This window comes from Neofelis nebulosa, chromosome 13 (assembly GCF_028018385.1).
Source record: "Neofelis nebulosa isolate mNeoNeb1 chromosome 13, mNeoNeb1.pri, whole genome shotgun sequence".
Lineage (NCBI taxonomy): Eukaryota > Metazoa > Chordata > Mammalia > Carnivora > Felidae > Neofelis > Neofelis nebulosa.
The window spans coordinates 67204860-67224047 of NC_080794.1; the positions used below are offsets into that span (position 1 = coordinate 67204860).

The 19188-nt window shown below is 41.1% G+C and overlaps 1 protein-coding gene across 4 annotated transcripts in view; it reads left to right on the forward strand.

Annotated features, from left to right (window-relative positions):
• CFAP58 (cilia and flagella associated protein 58) overlaps positions 1-19188 on the forward strand; it is a 106089-nt gene that overhangs the window by 37842 nt on the left and 49059 nt on the right. For all 4 annotated transcript variants that reach the window (XR_009252569.1, XM_058697697.1, XM_058697700.1 and 1 more), the window contains exons 11-15: positions 278-424; positions 10093-10233; positions 11492-11715; positions 14421-14532; positions 16998-17102. Coding sequence is in view for 3 of the 4 variants with exons in the window: in XM_058697697.1 (XP_058553680.1) it covers positions 278-424; positions 10093-10233; positions 11492-11715; positions 14421-14532; positions 16998-17102 (729 nt within the window). In the remaining variant the exon portion in view is untranslated. The remainder of the gene's footprint in view (positions 1-277; positions 425-10092; positions 10234-11491; positions 11716-14420; positions 14533-16997; positions 17103-19188) is intronic.

Here is a 19188-nt window from a genome sequence, read left to right on the forward strand (position 1 = left end):
TGTTGTATGTATGTGTTGTGTGTGTATGTGTGTGTGAACTGTTCATTATGCATACTTTGTATATATCTCATGAGAATATTTTGAGAGTTAATGCTACAAAGTACTTTCAGGTTGATGGGCACAAGGTACAAAGAACAACAACCTGGTGGTGATTGTCCAGGAGACCATTGTTTTGAGAGAACCTCCCTTAAAAGCTCTTGACTATGTATTGAACTTCTATACAGAGGGTGATGTCTATTTAATTCACTTTCAAACATTTCTCCTTTCATTTTGTTAGGATGAAATAACAGAAATGAAGAGAAAATTAAAGATTATGACCCATCAGGTAGATCAGCTGAAAGAAGAAATCTCAGCCAAAGAGTCAGCACTTGTGAAGTTACATCTGGAACAGCAGCGGATAGAAAAGGAGAAGGAAACTTTGAAGGTACAGATCTTATAATAAAAGTGATGGACCAATAGACTACCTCTTTGGCCCACTTGAGGCAGGCTCCATGCTCAATGAAGGCAAAAAGGTGCAGGGAGAACAACCGAGGAACCAGGAGGGTGAACTCTAACACCTTCAGGTCAGGCTTCTGTATGGGTAGTGCTCCCAGGTAGAGCAGAGGAGGAAGCCAATGGAGACGCATAAGCACCCCTTTCACCTATACTGCTATCATCACATCAGTGGAAGAGAAACTAGCAGGTCAGCAGTGCCTAGGAAGTCCTGGAGCTTGCAGGCTTGCTACAATCCCTTTGCATTTATAACCTCAGTCCAACACCCATACCCAACCCTCCCAAACTCTTCCCTGGACCTTCCATAAGGTGGTGCTGGCGAGATTTTGTCCCTCTGCTCCTAATAGTTGTTTGCTTTATGTGCATCTGAGTTTTCTACCTGCATTAGCATTAGCCACTCCTCCAGAGCATCACCTCTGTCTTTATATTTACTACTAAGACATATCCTTTTAAATCTACTAACTTCGAACATTATATGTCTACCAATATAACATAAAGACTTTCCCCAAGAATACAGACCAAATAATTATGCCCTTTCAAATCCATGAACCAAATATGTTTTAGTATACACATTCACTAAACCTAATGTATTTTCCTTTTCCTATCCAATCCAGTAGATTTCCCTTCTAATCCATTTGACTGAAGAATTAAAAAGGAACTTCTAAGAGTATGAAAGTATCACTTTCATTTGAAAATGTATACGCAGAATACTCATGGATGTCTATAAGCCACTTGCAGGAACTATCTATAGCAAATGAGAGACTGGGTGTCTTGGTTTCTGCACATATTTGTTTTCAAAGATAGTTTCTATATTGAAAATGTGTAGCTTTAATGCCAAATTTCCTTGATTCCAAGATGCCATAGATTGAATATACACTCTGAATTTCATAATGGGTTTTGTCAACTTAATGATGGGTCTTCGTGTAAATAAAACTACTATATTAAATCAAGGCACATTTGGTTTGAGAAAGATTAAAATATAACAAAACTGCCTTTACAAAAAGATATGATAATTGATATTTACCTAAGACTTGATCTTCCCACTCTAGATTATGATACAAAAGGAATAGGAGGAGGGACTTAAGATGGTGGAATAGTAAGGGGACCCTGAGCTTGCCTTGTCCCTCGAATACAGCTAGATCAACATGAAATCATTTTAAACAACTAGGATATCGGTCTGAGGATTATGAAAACAATCTACACAATTGGAGGGAGAGAATGTGACAGAAACAAGGATTGGAGCTGTGAATTGGGGGAGAGGAAAGCAGTGGTGCTGCGTAGGGAAGGGAACCCTTTGGCAGGGAGTGGTCAGGAAGAGAGAGAAAGAGTGGTGGGGATTGAATTAGTGTAGGATTTGTGGGAGATTCTGTGGTGCAGGGATCCCCTGGGTTGCACTGGGAGAGATTGCCCCCCACTTCCTACTGTACATTTTGAAGAGGGTTTTTTTTTTTCTTTTGCCTTCCCAAGGACAAAAGACCCACCAGGAGCTGTTGAGTGGCCAATTCAACTTCAGGGAACAGTGGTGCCCACAGATGGATGATATCCTGGTCCCAGCTTTTTGCTCTGTGCCACAATAGACTCCAGCGACTGGGTGTGCACTGTGTGACTACTTTTCTGGGACAGAGCGGTGAAGGGCTTTCTGTGAGTCTCTCCTCCAGAGGAGGGGAGCGGTCTGAGTTTTGCTGGGCCTTTTAAGATTTGGTGTTTCGAAACCCAGCCATTGGCCAGAAATAAAACACAGAACTGTGGCACTGGGAAGATAGGTTAAGGATAGGGATCTGATAAAAGCCTGGGACATTTTTCTGTGAGTTCCTCCTGAACAGCAGAGGCTGTGGGTTCCCATCTCAGGGGAGGAGCGGACGGGATGATGCCATCTTCCACCCACCCCCCTGCATACCAGTGGTATCAGACTTCAGAGAGAAACACAGCACCATCTAGTAGAGGCCGAAATTGCTTCCGCCAAGCCCCGCCCACCTACACCTTCCAGGCATATCTCCACTAGGGCATGTTGGCCTGAACCAGAGTAGCAGGACCCTCGTCCAGAAGACCAGCACAAATCCCTTCCACCTGCTTTGTCTACATTTCAGAGTGTGCTGCAATGTTTCAGCTCTAAGGGGAAACTGGATCTAGCTTCATTTGGGTTTCTTTTTGTTTGTTCATTTTCTTTGCTTCTCTTTTTGTTTATGTTGTTTTCTTTTCTTTTTCTTTCTTGGGTACAGAAAGAGCAAATTTGTTATTCTATTTATTTTCTTTATTGTTAAACCTTTTTTGAATTTTTAATTTCTTTTTGAAAATATTTTTTCTTGGGTCGTCAGGGTGGCTCAGTCGGTTGAGCGTCTGCTTCTCTGATGAACATGGGTGCAAAAAGTTTCAACAAAATACTAGCAAATCAAATCCAACAATACATTAAAAGAATTATTCACTATGACCAAGTGGGATTTATTCCTGGATTGCAGGAGTGGTTCAATATCTGCAGATCAATCAATGTGATATACCACATTAATAAAAGAAAGGGTAAAAACCATATGATCATTTCTGTAGATGAAGAAAAAGCATTTGATAAAGTACAGCATCCTTTCTTGACAAAAACCCTCAAGAAAGTAGGGATAGAATGAACATACCTCAACGTCATAAAGGCCATGTACTAAAAACCCACAGCTAATGTCATCCTCAGTGGGAAAAAAACTGAGAGTTTTCCCATTAAGGTGAAGAACATGACAGGCATGTCCACTCTCACCACTATTGTTCAATGTAGTACTGGAAGTCCTAGCCTCAGCAATCAGGCAACAAAAAGAAATAAAAGGCATCCAAATTGGCAAGAAAGACGTCAAACTTTCACTCTTTGCAGATGACATGATTCTCTATGTAGAAAACCCAAAAGATTCCACCAAAAAAAATTGCTTGAACATGAATTCAGCAAAGTTGCAGGATATAAAATTAATGTACAGAAATCTGTTGCATTTCTATACACCAATAATGAAGCAACATAAAGAGAAATCAAGGAATTGATCCCATTTACAATTGCACTAAAAACCATAAGATACCTAGGAATAAACCTAACTAAAGAGGTAAAATATCTGTACGCTGAAAACTATAGAATGCTAATGAAAGAAATTGAAGAAGACACAAAGAAATGGAAGAACATTCCATGCTTTGGAAGACCAAACATTGTTAAAATGTCTATGCTACCCAAAGCAATCTACACATTCAAGGCAATCCCTATCAAAATGACACCAGCATTCTTCACAGAGCTAGAACAAACAATTCTAAAATGTTTATGGAACCAGAAAAGACCCTGAATAGCCAAAATAATGTTGAAAAGACAACCAAAGATGGAGGCATCACAATTCCGGACTTCAAGCTGTTATTACAAAGCTGTAGTCATCAAGATGGTATGGTACTGGCACAAAAAGACACATAGATCAATGGAACAGGATAGAGAACCCAGGAATGGACCCACAGATGTATGGCCAACTAATCTTCAACAAAGCATGAAAGAATATCCAATGGAAAAAAGTCTCTCAGCAAACAGTGTTGGGAAAACTGGACAGTGACTTGCAGAAGAATGAACCTGGACCACTTCTTTATACCATACATAAAAATAAATTCAAAATGGTTGGAAGATGGAAGATGTAAGACAGGAAACCATTAAAATCCTAGAGGAGAAAATGGCAGCCTCTTTGACCTCGACTACAGCAACTTCTTGCTAGACATGTCTCTGGAGACAAGAAAAGCAAATATGAACTACTGGGACCTAGTCAAGATAAAAATCTTCTGCACAGCAAAGGAAACAATCAACAAAACTAAAAGGCAACCGTCGGAATGGGAGAAGATATTTGCAAATGACATATCAGATAAAGGGTTAGTATCCAAAATCTATAAGGAACTTATCAAACCCAACACCCAAAAAACCAGAATAATCCGGTGAAGAAATGGGCAGAGGACATGAATAGACACTTTTCCAAAGAAGACATCCAGGTGGCTAAGAGACACATGAAAAGATGCTCAACATCACTCATCATCAGGGAAATACAAACCAAAACCACAATGAAATACCACCTCACATCTGACAGAATGGCTAACATTAACAACTCAGGAAGCAACAGATGTTGATGAGGATGTGAAAAAGGGGAACCCTTTTGCACTGTTGGTGGGAATGCAAACTGGTGTAGCTGCTCTGGAAAACAGTATGGAGGTTCCTCAAAAAGTTAAAAATAGAACTACTCATGACCCAGCAATTGCACTACTAGGTATTTATCCAAAGGATACAAAAATGCTGATTCCAAGGGGCACATGCACCCCAATGTTTATAGCAGCACTATCAGCAATAGCCAAATTATGGAAAGAGCCCAGATGTCCATCAACTGATGAATGGGTAAGAAGATGTGAGATACATATACAATGGAAATTACTCGGCAGTCAAATAGAATGAAATCCTACCACTTGCAACAACATGGATGAAGTGAAATAAGTCAGTCAGAGAAAGACAAATATCATATGATTTCACTCATATGTGGAATTTAAGGAACAAAACATAGGGGCAGAGGAGGAAAAATAAAATAAGATAAAAATAGGGAGGCAAACCATGAGGGACTCTTAACTATAGAGTAAACACAGACGGTTGATGGAGGGGTGAGCTGAATCAGGGTGATGGGTGTTAAAAAGGGCACTTGCTGGGATGAAAACTGGATGTTATAGATAAATGATCAATCACTAAATTCTACTCCTGAAACCAATACTATACTATAAGTTAACTAACTTGAATCCAAATAAAAAATAAATTACTTAAAAAAATTATAACAAATCTGCATTTAAATGCATTTCCATATAAAGAAATATAAATATATATTTTTAAATTGGAAAATATCCTTCATCTTTGCCCCTGTTCTCCTTGTTCGAAGGAATAGTTTTGTAGATGGTAGCTTGTTTCACCCTGGAGCCTGTAGTGGGACGGGTTTATTAATCATTGAATGAATCGGAAGAATCTTTTTATAAACAGTGCTTCACCCATCAGCCTCATGGACCCATGTTAGCAAGGCTTCAGTGTAGCTCTATTTGGTACATCATGACATTGATCCTCATCTCTTACTAGTTAGTATTCCCAACTAGTGCTCTTTTCAAAAGATTATGACCCTATGAGTGGGGTCCAAGGTGGAGCTAAACTGCCTTCTATAAAATTCTGCTTTAGATAAAGCAATGTCCTATGCAAGAGATCAATTGTTCCTAATTCCCTAGAGTTTGACTTGGTTATTATTTGTTTCAATTATGCCCTCCATCATCATACATGTACAGCTCCAAAGAAGCGTCATAATAAAATGAAGGGCAATAGAGCTGGTATTTGATCCTGTACCAGCACAGCTGGCAGCTGGCGAACATGAAAGATGATTAAAGGGCTTCTACCCTAGAGAGTCTGCTCTAAACAGGGAATCCAGGTCTGGATAGCTTTGGACCGTTGATTATAGAAAGGTGATTGATTGCTTTGGACTTCCTATGAAACCAGGGTGACTTTTTTTCCCTGGCATTTGCCATTGAGGCAAGAATGAGGAACAGAAAAAGGATGTCTGCTTAATCTATTATTTGAGGTTATCCAATGGTGCTTCGGCTGGATAATTTTGGCCTACCATTAGGCCTGCTTGACATTCTTTAGAAAAACATGACAGCTCAAATATGGAGTTTCAGCCTCTTGCCTTTGTAGCCTCATATTTGAATCACGTTTCACACAGGTCTCTAGATTTCATGCATCTGAAGTTCGCAAACCAAAACCCTGGAGGGAAGGGCAGATTTTCTAGTACCTTTGCTCCAAGTGACGTTTAGCCTATTATTGTTGGGCTCTACAAAGCTTTGTGGGCACCTAATTCCTCCTGGAAGGGCAAGCCCCAGCCTGTGTTTTAGACCGTGATACGCCTTTTGACAGGACAACCCAATTTACTACTTCTCCAAGATGACAAAGAGTTGTCCATAATGGATCACCCTTGTCCCCGTTCATCCCCCCTCAAAAGAAACATCTTGCTCCTTCCATATTTCTTTTCCTTTTTCAGTTGCTCCCAGGCCTTACTGACTTCTCAGGATTCTAGACATTGTCAGCACATTATGGTTATGACAGAATGTCAATAGTCCTCTGAGACATTGCTGCATGTGCGTTCATCTGCCCATTCTGTCCCAGTCTTGTTTCATCAGTGCTGACGGAGCCATCTCATTTGGAGTGTCCTAACAAGCCCCTGATTCTGCCTCGTCACCTTCAAATCATCCCACATCAGTCTGACAGCACTTTGATTCCTGGTGAATAATTCAGCAGCAGATTCTCTATGTCCAGAGCCCAGCATCACATTAGCAACTGGCTTCAGGGCACCTTATCCTTTTACTTAGTGGACTTTCTAGGGTGACCTGGTTGGGAGCTGCCACATAGACAGAGAGGGGGAGGGAAAGAAAGCCTAATTATTCTCACGACTAGAAAACTTTAGGTGGTCCTATTAGTCTTAGATGTAAACAGATGATTTCTGTGAAACCCAGTGAATGTTGGGATCATGTACGAATGGGTGAAACACCTGTGAGTATGGTTCTTGAGATATGATTTATACCTGCAGCCAAATTGGATGATATCTATTCCGTAAACACCTATCACAAAACCGTATGATTGTGGAGGCAGTGACTAAAGGGTGTGTCCCGTCATTGCATTACAATTACAACTTCATACCACTGGTAACACTTTCAGAGACATGGATACCTCAGGTCCCACCTAGAACATTGCTTGATGGGCTTTTGGGAGCCCAGCAATTGTTACCATCTTTCCTGGGTGAGACAGCTCAGATTTATAGCTGCTAAATGCATTAGGCTCAAGGTGTTTTGTTGATGTTAACATTTGCTGCCATAGTCTAATGCCACATCTTGTTTACAGCCCATAAATTTATGACATAAGGAGACCACTCAGAATTTTGATACATTATGGGAAAAAAAAACACACAGCAATGCCAAACGCGTGAACGGTTTTACATTTCAGACAGATACTTTTACACACCGTTGATTGCATTTTAATATAACAGGGGTTTCATTTTGTTCTGCTGATGGATTCCGATCAGCTCTTGGCACTTAGGAACAGGGAAGTGAATGTTGCACATCTGGGAAAATAAAAGTTTTATTAAAGAAAACATGAGCCAAACAGGTATTTATGGCTGCCTTCACTGTCACCTTAACTGATTAAAGAAAGAGAGAGGCTGGTTCTTTGCTTTCTTTCCCAACAGGATTGCCAAAGTGGTAAGTATTAGACCAGATCTTTTCTCAATAAATATTTGCTTTTGCTTATCCCTGTACCAAAAACATATTCATGAATGAACAAACGAAATGTCATAAAAGAAACCTTTGGTTTCACAGTAGCCGGATGCCTTTAGTTTGTGACATTACCCGTCTATTACTAGGTGTGCAGTATCTTCTACTGTTTGGATAAGCTTGAGGTATGGAGTTAATGACTCTTAGCCTTCGTGAGTCCAACTTAACTAGAGTTGGGTTGGGTCACAGGCATTTGCAAATATGGGGCTTTCTGTCATCCCAGTGAACTTTCTGGATGGGTGGAGGTGGTGGTGGTGGTGGTGGTGGGGCTCCCAATACTTCCTTGAAGGAAAAATTTATTACTTTCTCACTGTCATTTGCCAGCCAGCAAACCATTGAAAAGTTGGAGCCTTACTATCATCTTGTCATCCCCCTTGTGTTTCCAGGCATGCGTAATAACAGAGCTCTATTCTTATTTGTTACTTTTTGTGCTGAGCCCGTCTGTGATAAAAACCTGTCCTTCCCATGTGGAAGTGGAACCTCTCAAAGACATACTTTTGTTTCCTTTAATATGAATCCCTCTGTGGCTCCCCATTGTAGACTCTGTCCAGTGTGTGGCACACAAAACCTTTCCCAGTCTGGTTCAGCTTTACCTTCTGCTGTTCCCTACCTAACACTAATCCAGCCACACTGGATGTTGGCTGTGTGGTGAACATACCAGGTACTTTACAATTTGCATGCTTGGCTGTTTAATGCCTTCCCCCAACACAAGTCTCTGCATTTAGGAACTTATCTGTCAGTTGCCAAGGCTCCAACTGGTTCTTCCCTCTAACCCCTGGGCAGGCAGGAATTAGAAACTCCCATGTCCCTTTTCACTCAGTAGATAGCATTTGCACATTGTGGTGTGGTTTTATTTGTCATTTCTAACAGATGATGAATCTTTCAAGTTTTATTCTTGTATTTCACTTACAACAATTGGGTGGTGATAGCAGTGGGGGTACAGGGTTTGGAATCAGAAGATCTGGGTTGGAATCCAAACTCTGCTACTTACTAGCTGTGTGACCGTGTGCAAGTTAATTTGCTTTTCTTAGTCTCTTACGGATCACATTTGTTTTTTTTTAATGTTTATTTATTTTTGAGACAGAGAGAGACAGAGCATGAATGGGGGAGGGGCAGAGAGAGAGGGAGACACAGAATCGGAAGCAGGCTCCAGGCTCTGAGCCGTCAGCCCAGAGCCTGACGCGGGGCTCGAACTCACGGACCGCGAGATCATGACCTGAGCTGAAGTCGGACGCTTAACCAACTGAGCCACTCAGACGCCCTTTTTTATTTTTATTTTTTAACGTTTATTTATTTTTGAGACAGACAGTCTTACGGATCACATTTGTAAACTGGGGATAAGAGTAGCTATGCAAGATGCCTGGTATCAAAATGCCTGAGATATTGTAGGTCACAAACATGCTTGCAGAATTGGAGTGAATGTGTCCTTTGATGAGAGGTATTTTCTTTCTGAAACTGACTAGTCCACGGCACCCTGTCTCCATCACTCTTACGATTTCCATGTGACCTCAAGAGCCTCATCTGAGCTCTCCCCGGAAGTCTCCCTGACAACCATAGTCCTCTAACCTCCTATAACATCCATTCACTGTCTGTGTGCTAATAAAGATACTGAAAAATCGCTGCCTGGACTTGTTAATGTTCATATAATACTTGTATATCTTATCTTCTCATCTAACTTGGAAGCATCTTAGGGATAGGATCTATGTATCTTTTTGCACCATGACATCTCTTCTGTTCCATCAAGACATTTTATAAGACAGACACTTGGTTGTTATCTTTGTTAATTTAATTTTTGCTTGCAGTAGGCTTTATCTTTACAGTTGATATGCCCGTGGTGTTAGGACCATTACAGGAGCTGATGCATGCAAAGACCCTCCCTCACCCCTCCATACCCCTACATCCTCCTCTGCACTATTCTTTGTGAATTCTCACCTTGTTTAGCTGGTGAGAGAAGTGCTGCTGAATACCAATGAAGCCTCTGCTACACATATATAGAAAAATGATGGAAATCCCTCAAGGGCACAACTCATAGAATAAACATGACCACTGTAATGTTCACTGCTGTTTCTTTACAGGCCTCTGTGTGTGTGTGTGTGTGTGTGTGTGTGTGTGTGTGTGTGTGAAGCTTGTTTTGCTTGTGAGAGTGATCAGGCCATATTAAGTGAAACATCAGAGGAAAGTATAAGAAGAACAACTCTACATCTGATCCTGGACCCTGCAGTCCAGGCTGGTATTGCCACAGAGTGAACTTTGTCTGTACCTTTCGCTCTTTGTCAGGCCGAGCTGCAGAAGCTCAGACAACAAGCTCTGGAGACCAAGCACTTCATTGAAAAGCAGGAAGTGGAGGAGAGAAAGCTCCTGCGGATCATCGCTGAGGCCGATGGGGAGAGGCTGAGACAGAAGAAGGAATTAGACCAGGTAGGAACATCTCCTCACCAGACCTCATCAGCAAGCACAACTGTGTGATTCAGCTTTTCATGAATCCTCATTCTTTATGCTCTTACATTCTATTTATTGGAAGAACAGCAGCAGCAGCAGAAGATCTGTCTTCTGTTGATTAATTATGAAATATTTGTTCATTATTCAAGTCATATTTATGAGCATTTACTGTCCTCCAGGCACTGGGGATACACTGACCAACAAGAAAATAAGGTCCTTATTCTCAGGGAGCTTACATTCTAGTATAATATAAATGCTCACATATAATTGTAATTAAAAATGGCATAATTCCAGGGCTAGAAACTCAAATGCATAATTAGGGAGTTAGAAACTTACATACTGTCAGGGGCACCTGGGTGGCTTTGTCAGTTAACCATCTGACTCTTGATTTTGACTTGGTCATGATCTCACAGTTTGTGAGATAGGGCCCTGGGTTGGGCTTTGCACTGACAACTCAGAGAAGTCTGCTTGGGATTCTCTCTCTGCCTCTCTGTCTCTGCCCCTCCCCAACTTGTTCTTTCTCTCTCTCAAAATAAATAGTAAAAAAAAAAAAAAAAAGAAAGAAAGAAACTTAAATAAGCTTTCAGAAATTTGGGAGAGTGAAAAAAAGAGAAGTTGACCGGTGTAAGACAGTAAGGAGTGGTGGAAACTGGTAAGAGCTCGCCCATCATAAAGTCATTCAAATTTTAACATTTATAGGGGTTCCTGGGTGGCTCAGTCAGTTAAGCATCTGACTCTTGATTTTGGCTCAGGTATTGATCTCATGGTTTGTGAGTTTGAGCCCTGAGTTGGGCTCTTCACTGACAATGCAGAGCCTGTTTGGGATTCTCTTTATCCCTCTCTTTCTGCCCCTCCCCCATTCATGTGCACACACGCGCGTGTTTTTTCTCTCTCTCTCTCTTTCTCTCTCTCTCTCTGTCAAAATAAACAAATACACTTAAAAATTTAATATTTATAAAATAATGGGTTGGGAAAAAACTAAACTGATGGACCAAGAATTAATTGGATGATGATGATGATTGATGATTTGTTGTACCCTTTCTCTTTCCAAAGGGACTGCAAATGCATGGAAGGAGCCCAGTGTTGACTGTCTAGCAGGGTCTTTCCAGTGCCCTGCCCACTGGGTACCTAGCATACAGGGGCATTTGAGACATCTTTGACAGAATGAAAGAGGCTGCCATAATGTAAAGTGAGACTTTTTGTTCCCTGACAGCCATGCCTTTCCTGATTTTTCTAGGTCATCAGCGAGAGAGATATTCTCGGGTCTCAGCTTGTCCGGCGCAATGACGAATTGGCTTTGCTCTATGAGAAGATCAAGATCCAACAGTCCGTGCTGAATAAAGGCGAGAGCCAGTACAACCAGAAGGTGGAGGACATGAGAATTCTCAAACTTGAGATTAAGAAACTTCGCCGGGAAAAGGGGATTCTTGCCAGGAGTGTGGCAAATGTTGATGAACTCAGGTAATAGAAGACCTTTCAGAGCTGAGGCACAGTAGCCTGAGGGGAGCTCCTGAAATGACCTTATGTTCATGCTTGTGTGTCATGGAAAGTCTTTCTCAAGTTGTACAAAATAATTTTTTATATGATGACATTATTAACGAATAATGAGAACAGCTTTTCCGTAATTCAGAATCTATGTTGTGCCCATTCTATGTCACAAAAGAACGGACTCATTTCCTCTCAGGGAAATATAAGTGAGGGCAAAAAGATTTTTTTAGAAATGTATTCTGGATTTAAAAAAAAGAAATTTGAAAACAGACCACAGACAAACTAGTTACAATGCAGAAAATAATTTCCCCCAATGAGCTGTTTAGACTTCCTTTAAGAAGGCAGTGTGCAAGCAATGGATCAGCAACATTTACATTCGGTCCTGGGAACATTTGCACATCTTTTTTCTTGGAATTATATACAGAATGAAAAGAAGAGAAAAATGTAATTTTATCACGATTTGAAAAACTCTGTTTCCTTAGAAGGCAGCCAAATTTTATGTCTCACTCTTGATTTATCTTCCGCAGCTTTTACTTTAGCTTAGTGTGCCTTCTTCTTGCCTTAAATCTTACATTATACAAGATCTACTTCCCCTTTGGGAAAACATCACCATGTTTTATATAGGCAATTGCAGGAAACCAAATAAGAGGACTGGTGTTGTTTCAGTAGCTATCCTTATTCCCCCCAGACTTGTAGATGAACAGTATCCTTGACCACCTTGGGACAAGGACACGGTTTGCATCTGCTTCTTAAATGAATTAAGTTAGAAGATAGTTTTGATATTTAGATGCAGTGAGTATATTCAGGAATAGCAAGAGAAGTTGCCACTATCCAGGATGGATCAATACTTTTTATTTTTATTTTTTTAGAGTCGCTCGTATTTCAGGTGATGAAAGTAGTGCAAATTCATTGTAGAAAATGTGGGAAATGAAGCAAAAATATAAAGAAGGGATTAGAAAATCACTCATAAGTTTACTAACCAGAGATACCAACCATTGACATTTCGGAGACAAATGGATTCGTTCTAAGTAGCTGTTGAATGATCTCAAAGATCATCACTAAACTTGCCAGCCATGAGTTATTTTTGTTATATACACAAAGGACCAAATTCTACCCATTCCTTGTCAGTATGACTGGTTTGTTGGTAATAGATTTTATTTTTCTTTTCAATGGGAGGACAACTTGGGAAAGATATTGGAGGCAAGCAGGCATGAATTCCAATCTCAGACTTGCCACCCACAAGCTGTGTGACCTTGGGCAAATCATTACACTTCTCTGAGCTTTAGGCTTGTAGTTAAAATTAAACACGGAAACAAACACAATGTGCCTAGCGCAGGGTCTAGTACAAAGTAAGCTGTCAGTGACAGTAGCTAATACTCCTGCCCTCCTGTCTGACGGCGCTCTAGATAATCGAAGTGTTAAAAATATGCTTTTAATTCTAAGCAGCTTGTTCTGAGCTCCCTGTTGAGTGAACATCGTGCAGTTAATTCTAATGGTTTGTCTTGCTAATGAGGGGAAGTTGTATTATTGGTTTAAATGAAGCAATTAAGTAAAAGAGATGGCTTGGTATTAGTAATCTGCACACCCACAACAGACGAGGACAGATAATAATATCCTTGTTGCCCGTATCAGTGTGAGTGTTTGCTTCTTCTCCGCCCCCCAGCAAAGCGTCTTGTTCAATAGGGTGGCAGCCAGCTCACAGGGTACTGCGAATGGCTATCGCACAGTACCTATTAGCTGGAGATTTCTGCAGTTTGGAGAAGTAGGTTTGAGCCAGAGCTAGCTCTTCAGGACCGTTGCAGCCATCTGTGTAGTTGTGGAACATGAAGTAAAATATCACTCCCAACTCGGTGTCTCTCAATCCTGGCTGTGCCTTAGAATTACCAGGAGGACTTTAAAACCTATGAAACCTGGGGCGCCTGGGTGGCTCAGTGGGTTAAGCGTCTGACTGGCTCAGGCCATGATCTCATGGTTCGTAGGTTCGAGCCCCGCGTCGGACTCTGTGTTGCCAGCTTGGAGCCTGCTTTGGATTCTGTGTCTCTCTCTCTCTATGCCCCTCCCCTGCTTGCACTCTGTCTCTGTCTCTCAAAAATAAATAAACACTAAAAAAATTAAAAAAAACACAACAACAACTATGAAACCCAAGTAACATGCTAGATGAATTAAGGCAGAATTCCTGTGGGATTTGGTCTAGGCAAAGATAGGTTGTAAGGCTCCCCCAGGTGATTCCAGGGTGCAGGCGGGTACAATGCACCGCCCTGATTGGTGTCAGGTTAACACCGGAGCCTCAGTGTCTTGCAGTCAGGTGCTGTATTTTGAAGCAGAACATAAAAGATATATTGTTCTTTATATGGAGATATTTAGAAGCATTGAAAGGTATATTAAAATTCTCATAATTTACTTCCTCCCTGTTCTTTCCATACACTTCTAAATTCCTTGGGTATTCAGAATCATGATTCTGAAGCTCTGGTCCTTTCATTAAAGAAAAAGCTGGAGTCTGCTCTCTGTAGGGATTGGTAACATCTGTGTCTGGCTCAGATTGGGGGCTGGTCTTGGTTCACAGAAGTCTCCCTCATTCCAACTTTTTATGTAAGATGTAGTGTGTAGATAGCCACATAAAGACATGATTTTCAAATGGGAGGAGAATTTCTCTGCAAAAGAAAGTTCATCTTTTTCAGGCAGGAGTTTTTTCACATGCAAAGAGAATTCTTGAAGGAGAGGACGCGATGCCGAGCCCTGGAGGAGGAACTGGAGAACCCCATGAACGTGCACAGATGGAGGAAGCTTCAGGTAACACCTGGCAGAGCTTTCCTCTCTTCCCCGAATCTCTTCTTCTGCCCTGCACGGTGTCCTAGCTAAAGCACAGTAAGAAGCTTGGTTTTATTTAATCCTATGCAAATTGTTACCTAACATGTAAGGCTGGATCGAATGTCAGTTGGGTTGTTCCAAACCCAGATAGTTTACTTGGGTTTTGTTTAAAAAGTCTTGGGGGCGCCTGGGTGGCGCAGTCGGTTAAGCGTCCGACTTCAGCCAGGTCATGATCTCGCGGTCCGTGAGTTCGAGCCCCGCGTCAGGCTCTGGGCTGATGGCTCGGAGCCTGGACCCTGCTTCCGATTCTGTGTCTCCCTCTCTCTCTGCCCCTCCCCCACTCATGCTCTGTCTCTCTCTGTCCCAAAAATAAATAAAAAAGCGTTGAAAAAAAATTAAAAAAAATAAATAAATAAAAAGTCTTGGAATAGGGGGTCTGTGTGGCTCAGTTGAACACTCAGCTCTTGATCCTGGGGTTGTGGAATCTAGTGTTGTGTCAGCCTCCGCACTGAACATGGAGTCTGCTTAAGATTCTCTCTCTCCCCTTCTCCCTCTTTCTCTGACCCTATCTCAAAAAAAAAAAAAAAAAAGTCTTGGACAAAATCCCTTCTGTTTCAAGAAAACCCAGGGAAAGATGTGAACTTGCCTCACCAATTGACATTTTTCTTGTTAAAGTAGTTTTGGTCAACCAGTTATCCTGAGGCTGCCTGTCTTGGATTGGTAATTGCCTTTAGCTATATTGGCCACAAGCGTCTATGCTGTCTTTCAGTTGGTCTTTGCATTCTTTGATTTCCTGCAGGAAATAAGCCCCCCCCTTTTTTTTTTTGAAGGACTAGCATTGTGTTAGCCAAACCCTTTCTCTTAGGATCTGGGGACATAGCCGAAGTCTCACTGTCAGGTGACGGATAACAAACCTCATATTTTATTTTATGATTTCCTGATAGATGTTCCCACCAGCCCTGCAGATAACAGTTAAAGACAAGCTCTGCTTTATTCAAGGAAAAGACGGCCATCTCTTATGGTTGTACCCAGCCACGTGGGTGCCAGGAGGGGCTTGGGCTACACGAACAATTAGGGTTTGGGAAGGATACAAGTACACGATGTAAGAAAGAGCAATCAGCCAAGTCAGTTTTTGGTTTTCATTTCTATTTTTTTTTTCCTTTTAATGAAGAAACCATTAAAGATAATGCATTATAAATTGTTAGGTAAACATGAGGCCTGAATTTTAACAACATCTAGTCTTGCCAGATGAATGTGTGCCAAATCTAGTCCCAGTTTGTGGATATCAGTTGGCACTGCTTAGTATTTCTTAAGCAAAGTCAAAGTCAGTGAAATGTTTTCTCCCCACCTCTTCTCGACCCTCATTTATTCCTCTTTAAATGCCAAGAGTGGTGTCATTTACTAAACTAACAATAATATGGATGTGTCTGGGGAAGTAGAGCTAAAGACTTAAAATTCATTTACTGTCACATTAGTTTATTCCATGTGTTTTCAAGCAGATCTTTAAAGTTTCCAATTCCATGTCAATTTCTATTTAAAAATTAGAAAATATTGGGGAGGCAGATGAAAATATTTAGCTGCTAGATTAATTCAAAATGTCAGTACAGTTGAAAGCGGAGCTTTGGCTCAAAGTCGAGAGGACAGATTATCAATTTATAATTGTAGACTTTGTTTGAATTTGTACAATTCAAAGGTGCATCAAACCTTTACGGATTGATAACCCCATTTGAGAGCTAAATGCCCTGGTCGTGTTTTGCTGCCAATGATTAGCAGAAGTCTACGTCCTAGAAACCTTCCCCATCTTAGGCTATAATGAATCTTCTTGTTGGCAATTACCAAAGGAGAATCCTGAGTTTGAATACATTAGGGAACCCTGTCTCATTCATTTGGAAACAGAGGGCATAGGAAGAAAAGCCTCAGAACATAGTAATGAAGAACCACAGGCTTTAGAGCCAGGCATGTCTGGGCTTGAATCCAGCTCTGACCCTCACCGGTATGGGTAAATGACTTAATCCTCTGAGCCTCAGTTCCCTTATCTGTAAAAGGGGAAGACTAATACTGTCTCTTAGGATTGTCATGTGCCTAAAATTTGATACTGTACAAAAAGCACTTAGCATGGTGTCTGGATGGTGGCAAAGAATCAGGTAAAATGCACGGTAGCTATCATTATTGTTATTATTAGTATTATCCCACTGGTGGAATAAACACATTTGCTGTCCACTTATTGGCTAACTAGAGCCAGTAGATAAGACATTAGCCAAGCTTCAATCTTCTTTGATGGCCGTTGCCATCTGTTATGCTTTCTTAGTTTTTTGGTTCTAATTCTCTCTGAGTTGGGTCCGCAGGTTTGCAATAAATTTTAACAAAACAATAATTATTTTACACAGGGACCTCAGTGCTTTGAACTAATGATAGCTCAGCTGCTTTATTTTGTTCCCTTTGAACAGGCCAGTGACCCCAGTACCTATGAGCTGATACAGAAAATTCATACCCTGCAGAAGCGTCTCATCAGCAAGACAGAAGAGGTGGTTGAAAAAGAGCTGCTCCTGCAGGTAGTACTTCCGTTTTCTGTACTCACTGAGCAAGCATGTTTTCTGGGCATCGCCATCTCCAGGACTGTTTTTCGAATTGGCTAGTTGGCAGCATTGCATGCCCCATTTTTAACTGTAGATGGCAACAGTGACTCACACACAGAGAACAAACAACATGATTAATTGCTCTTTTATGCTGCCATCACTGATATTTCAAGAATTCTGGAAAATTAAGTTGGGTAATGTGAGCTTTTATCCCTCACTTCTCTACAGTTTTATTTGTCAGATTCTTTTAAATACTTTTCTTTATATCTTCATATAATGGAAAATGCTATGATTTTGATTTTGAAAATAAGCTTTCACATAGAGCGCAGATGATCTGTCCTCTTGAAGATTTGTGAGATGCACTGGAAGGAAAGACTTCTTTTTGTGAATTGTATGCAATCAGTTATTCTGGAGCAATCAGGAATGGTAGCATCCTTTCAGGCCTGTGTCTTTGCGAGAATAAGCCGTCACCACCATTATCACCACCATGCCAAATACCGTGCGGGTGGCTTTCCCTACTGGTCTCGGTTCCTTTTCACAGTTTGGGGGCGTGGGAGTGGGTCTTATCACCCCCAGTCAGCAGATGAGGAAGCCGGGCTCCCAGAATTCAGTGTGGACAAGAATGTTAGCTCTGGTGTTTGGTGGACTGAGTTGAATCCTGTCTTTGCCAATTTGCAGCTGCATGAGGGTAACCTCTCTGCACCTGGGATTCTTAACCCGTATTATGGGACAATAACAGAACCTGTGGAAAGGGACGTTGTGAAGATGGAAAGAGCTTAGTATTCTGCTTGGCACATAATGTCTAATGGACGTTGGCAATTATTCTTATTATTTCTAATTCCAAAGCCTGTAATCTTAACTGCTGGGTTACCATTAGTAAGAGCAGGAACTTCTGTACGTGAGCAAGGGGTGTTTGCCGCTTCTCTTTTACACTTTACCTTAAAAAAGACATTTTCCCTGAAGTTGGGTATATGGTAAGTAGCTTTCCAGAACATAGCTATGCTGAGTGGCCCATGGGAGACAGTCCTCTTTCTTATAGATGAGACTTTGGAGTCAGAAAGATCTGGTCTTGAATCAGCTCCAGTGCTTTGTATCACATGACTCGGGAGACTTACATAAATTCTCCAAACCTCAGTTTCTCCATCTGTTAAATGGGGACAATAATACTGAATTTCATTATGGGAGGAAGATACTCTCATTAGAGTATACAACTTAGAAATCCTGTTGTGAGGGTAACCACTTAGTGCATGGGCACTGGGGTCTGGCAGGCAGTCCAGGCTCTAAGCTGTGACTCCACAAGTGAAGCCACAGTCCCGTCCCAAGGCCACACAACTGGGAAGTGGCAAAGTGGGGACTCAAACTAGACAGTCACCTCCAGAGCCCACACTTTCTACCACTGCATTACTTTGCCTCTCTTATTACTGCCTTGTTGGTTTTAAAAAGAAGATTTTGTGTTTGCCAAACCTCTGTGTTGTAAGCTTGTTTCGTATTTCATTGACTGCTCTAATTTTATTATTTCTTTCCTTCTATGGGCTTTGGATTTATTCTGTTCTTTTTCTACCTTCTGAAGACTGATGCTCAGCTCACTAATGTTAAATCTACTTTTCTATTAGAAGCATTTACAGCTATAATACGTCTTCTAAATGATTTCTTGAGTTCCTCCCCACAGGTTTTGAGATACGGCATTTTCATTTTCATTTAGTTCTAAATATTTTCTGTTTTCAGAATTATTTCAGAATTATTTCTCCTTCGAGAGTAGTCTTAAAAAGTAGACACTATTCCTCCTGTGGTAATGAAAAGTACAACTTTAAATTTCCAGATATACATACAGTTAAGTTATCTTTTAGTTACTGATTTCTCACTTTTTTTGCATTGTGGTCTGTATTCTTTTTTTTTTTTTAATTTTTTTTTAACGTTTATTTATTTTTGAGACAGAGAGAGACAGAGCATGAATGGGGGGAGGGTCACAGAGAGAGGGAGACACAGAATCTGAAACAGGCTCCAGGCTCTGAGCGGTCAGCACAGAGCCCGACGCAGGGCTCGAACCCATGGACCGTGAGAT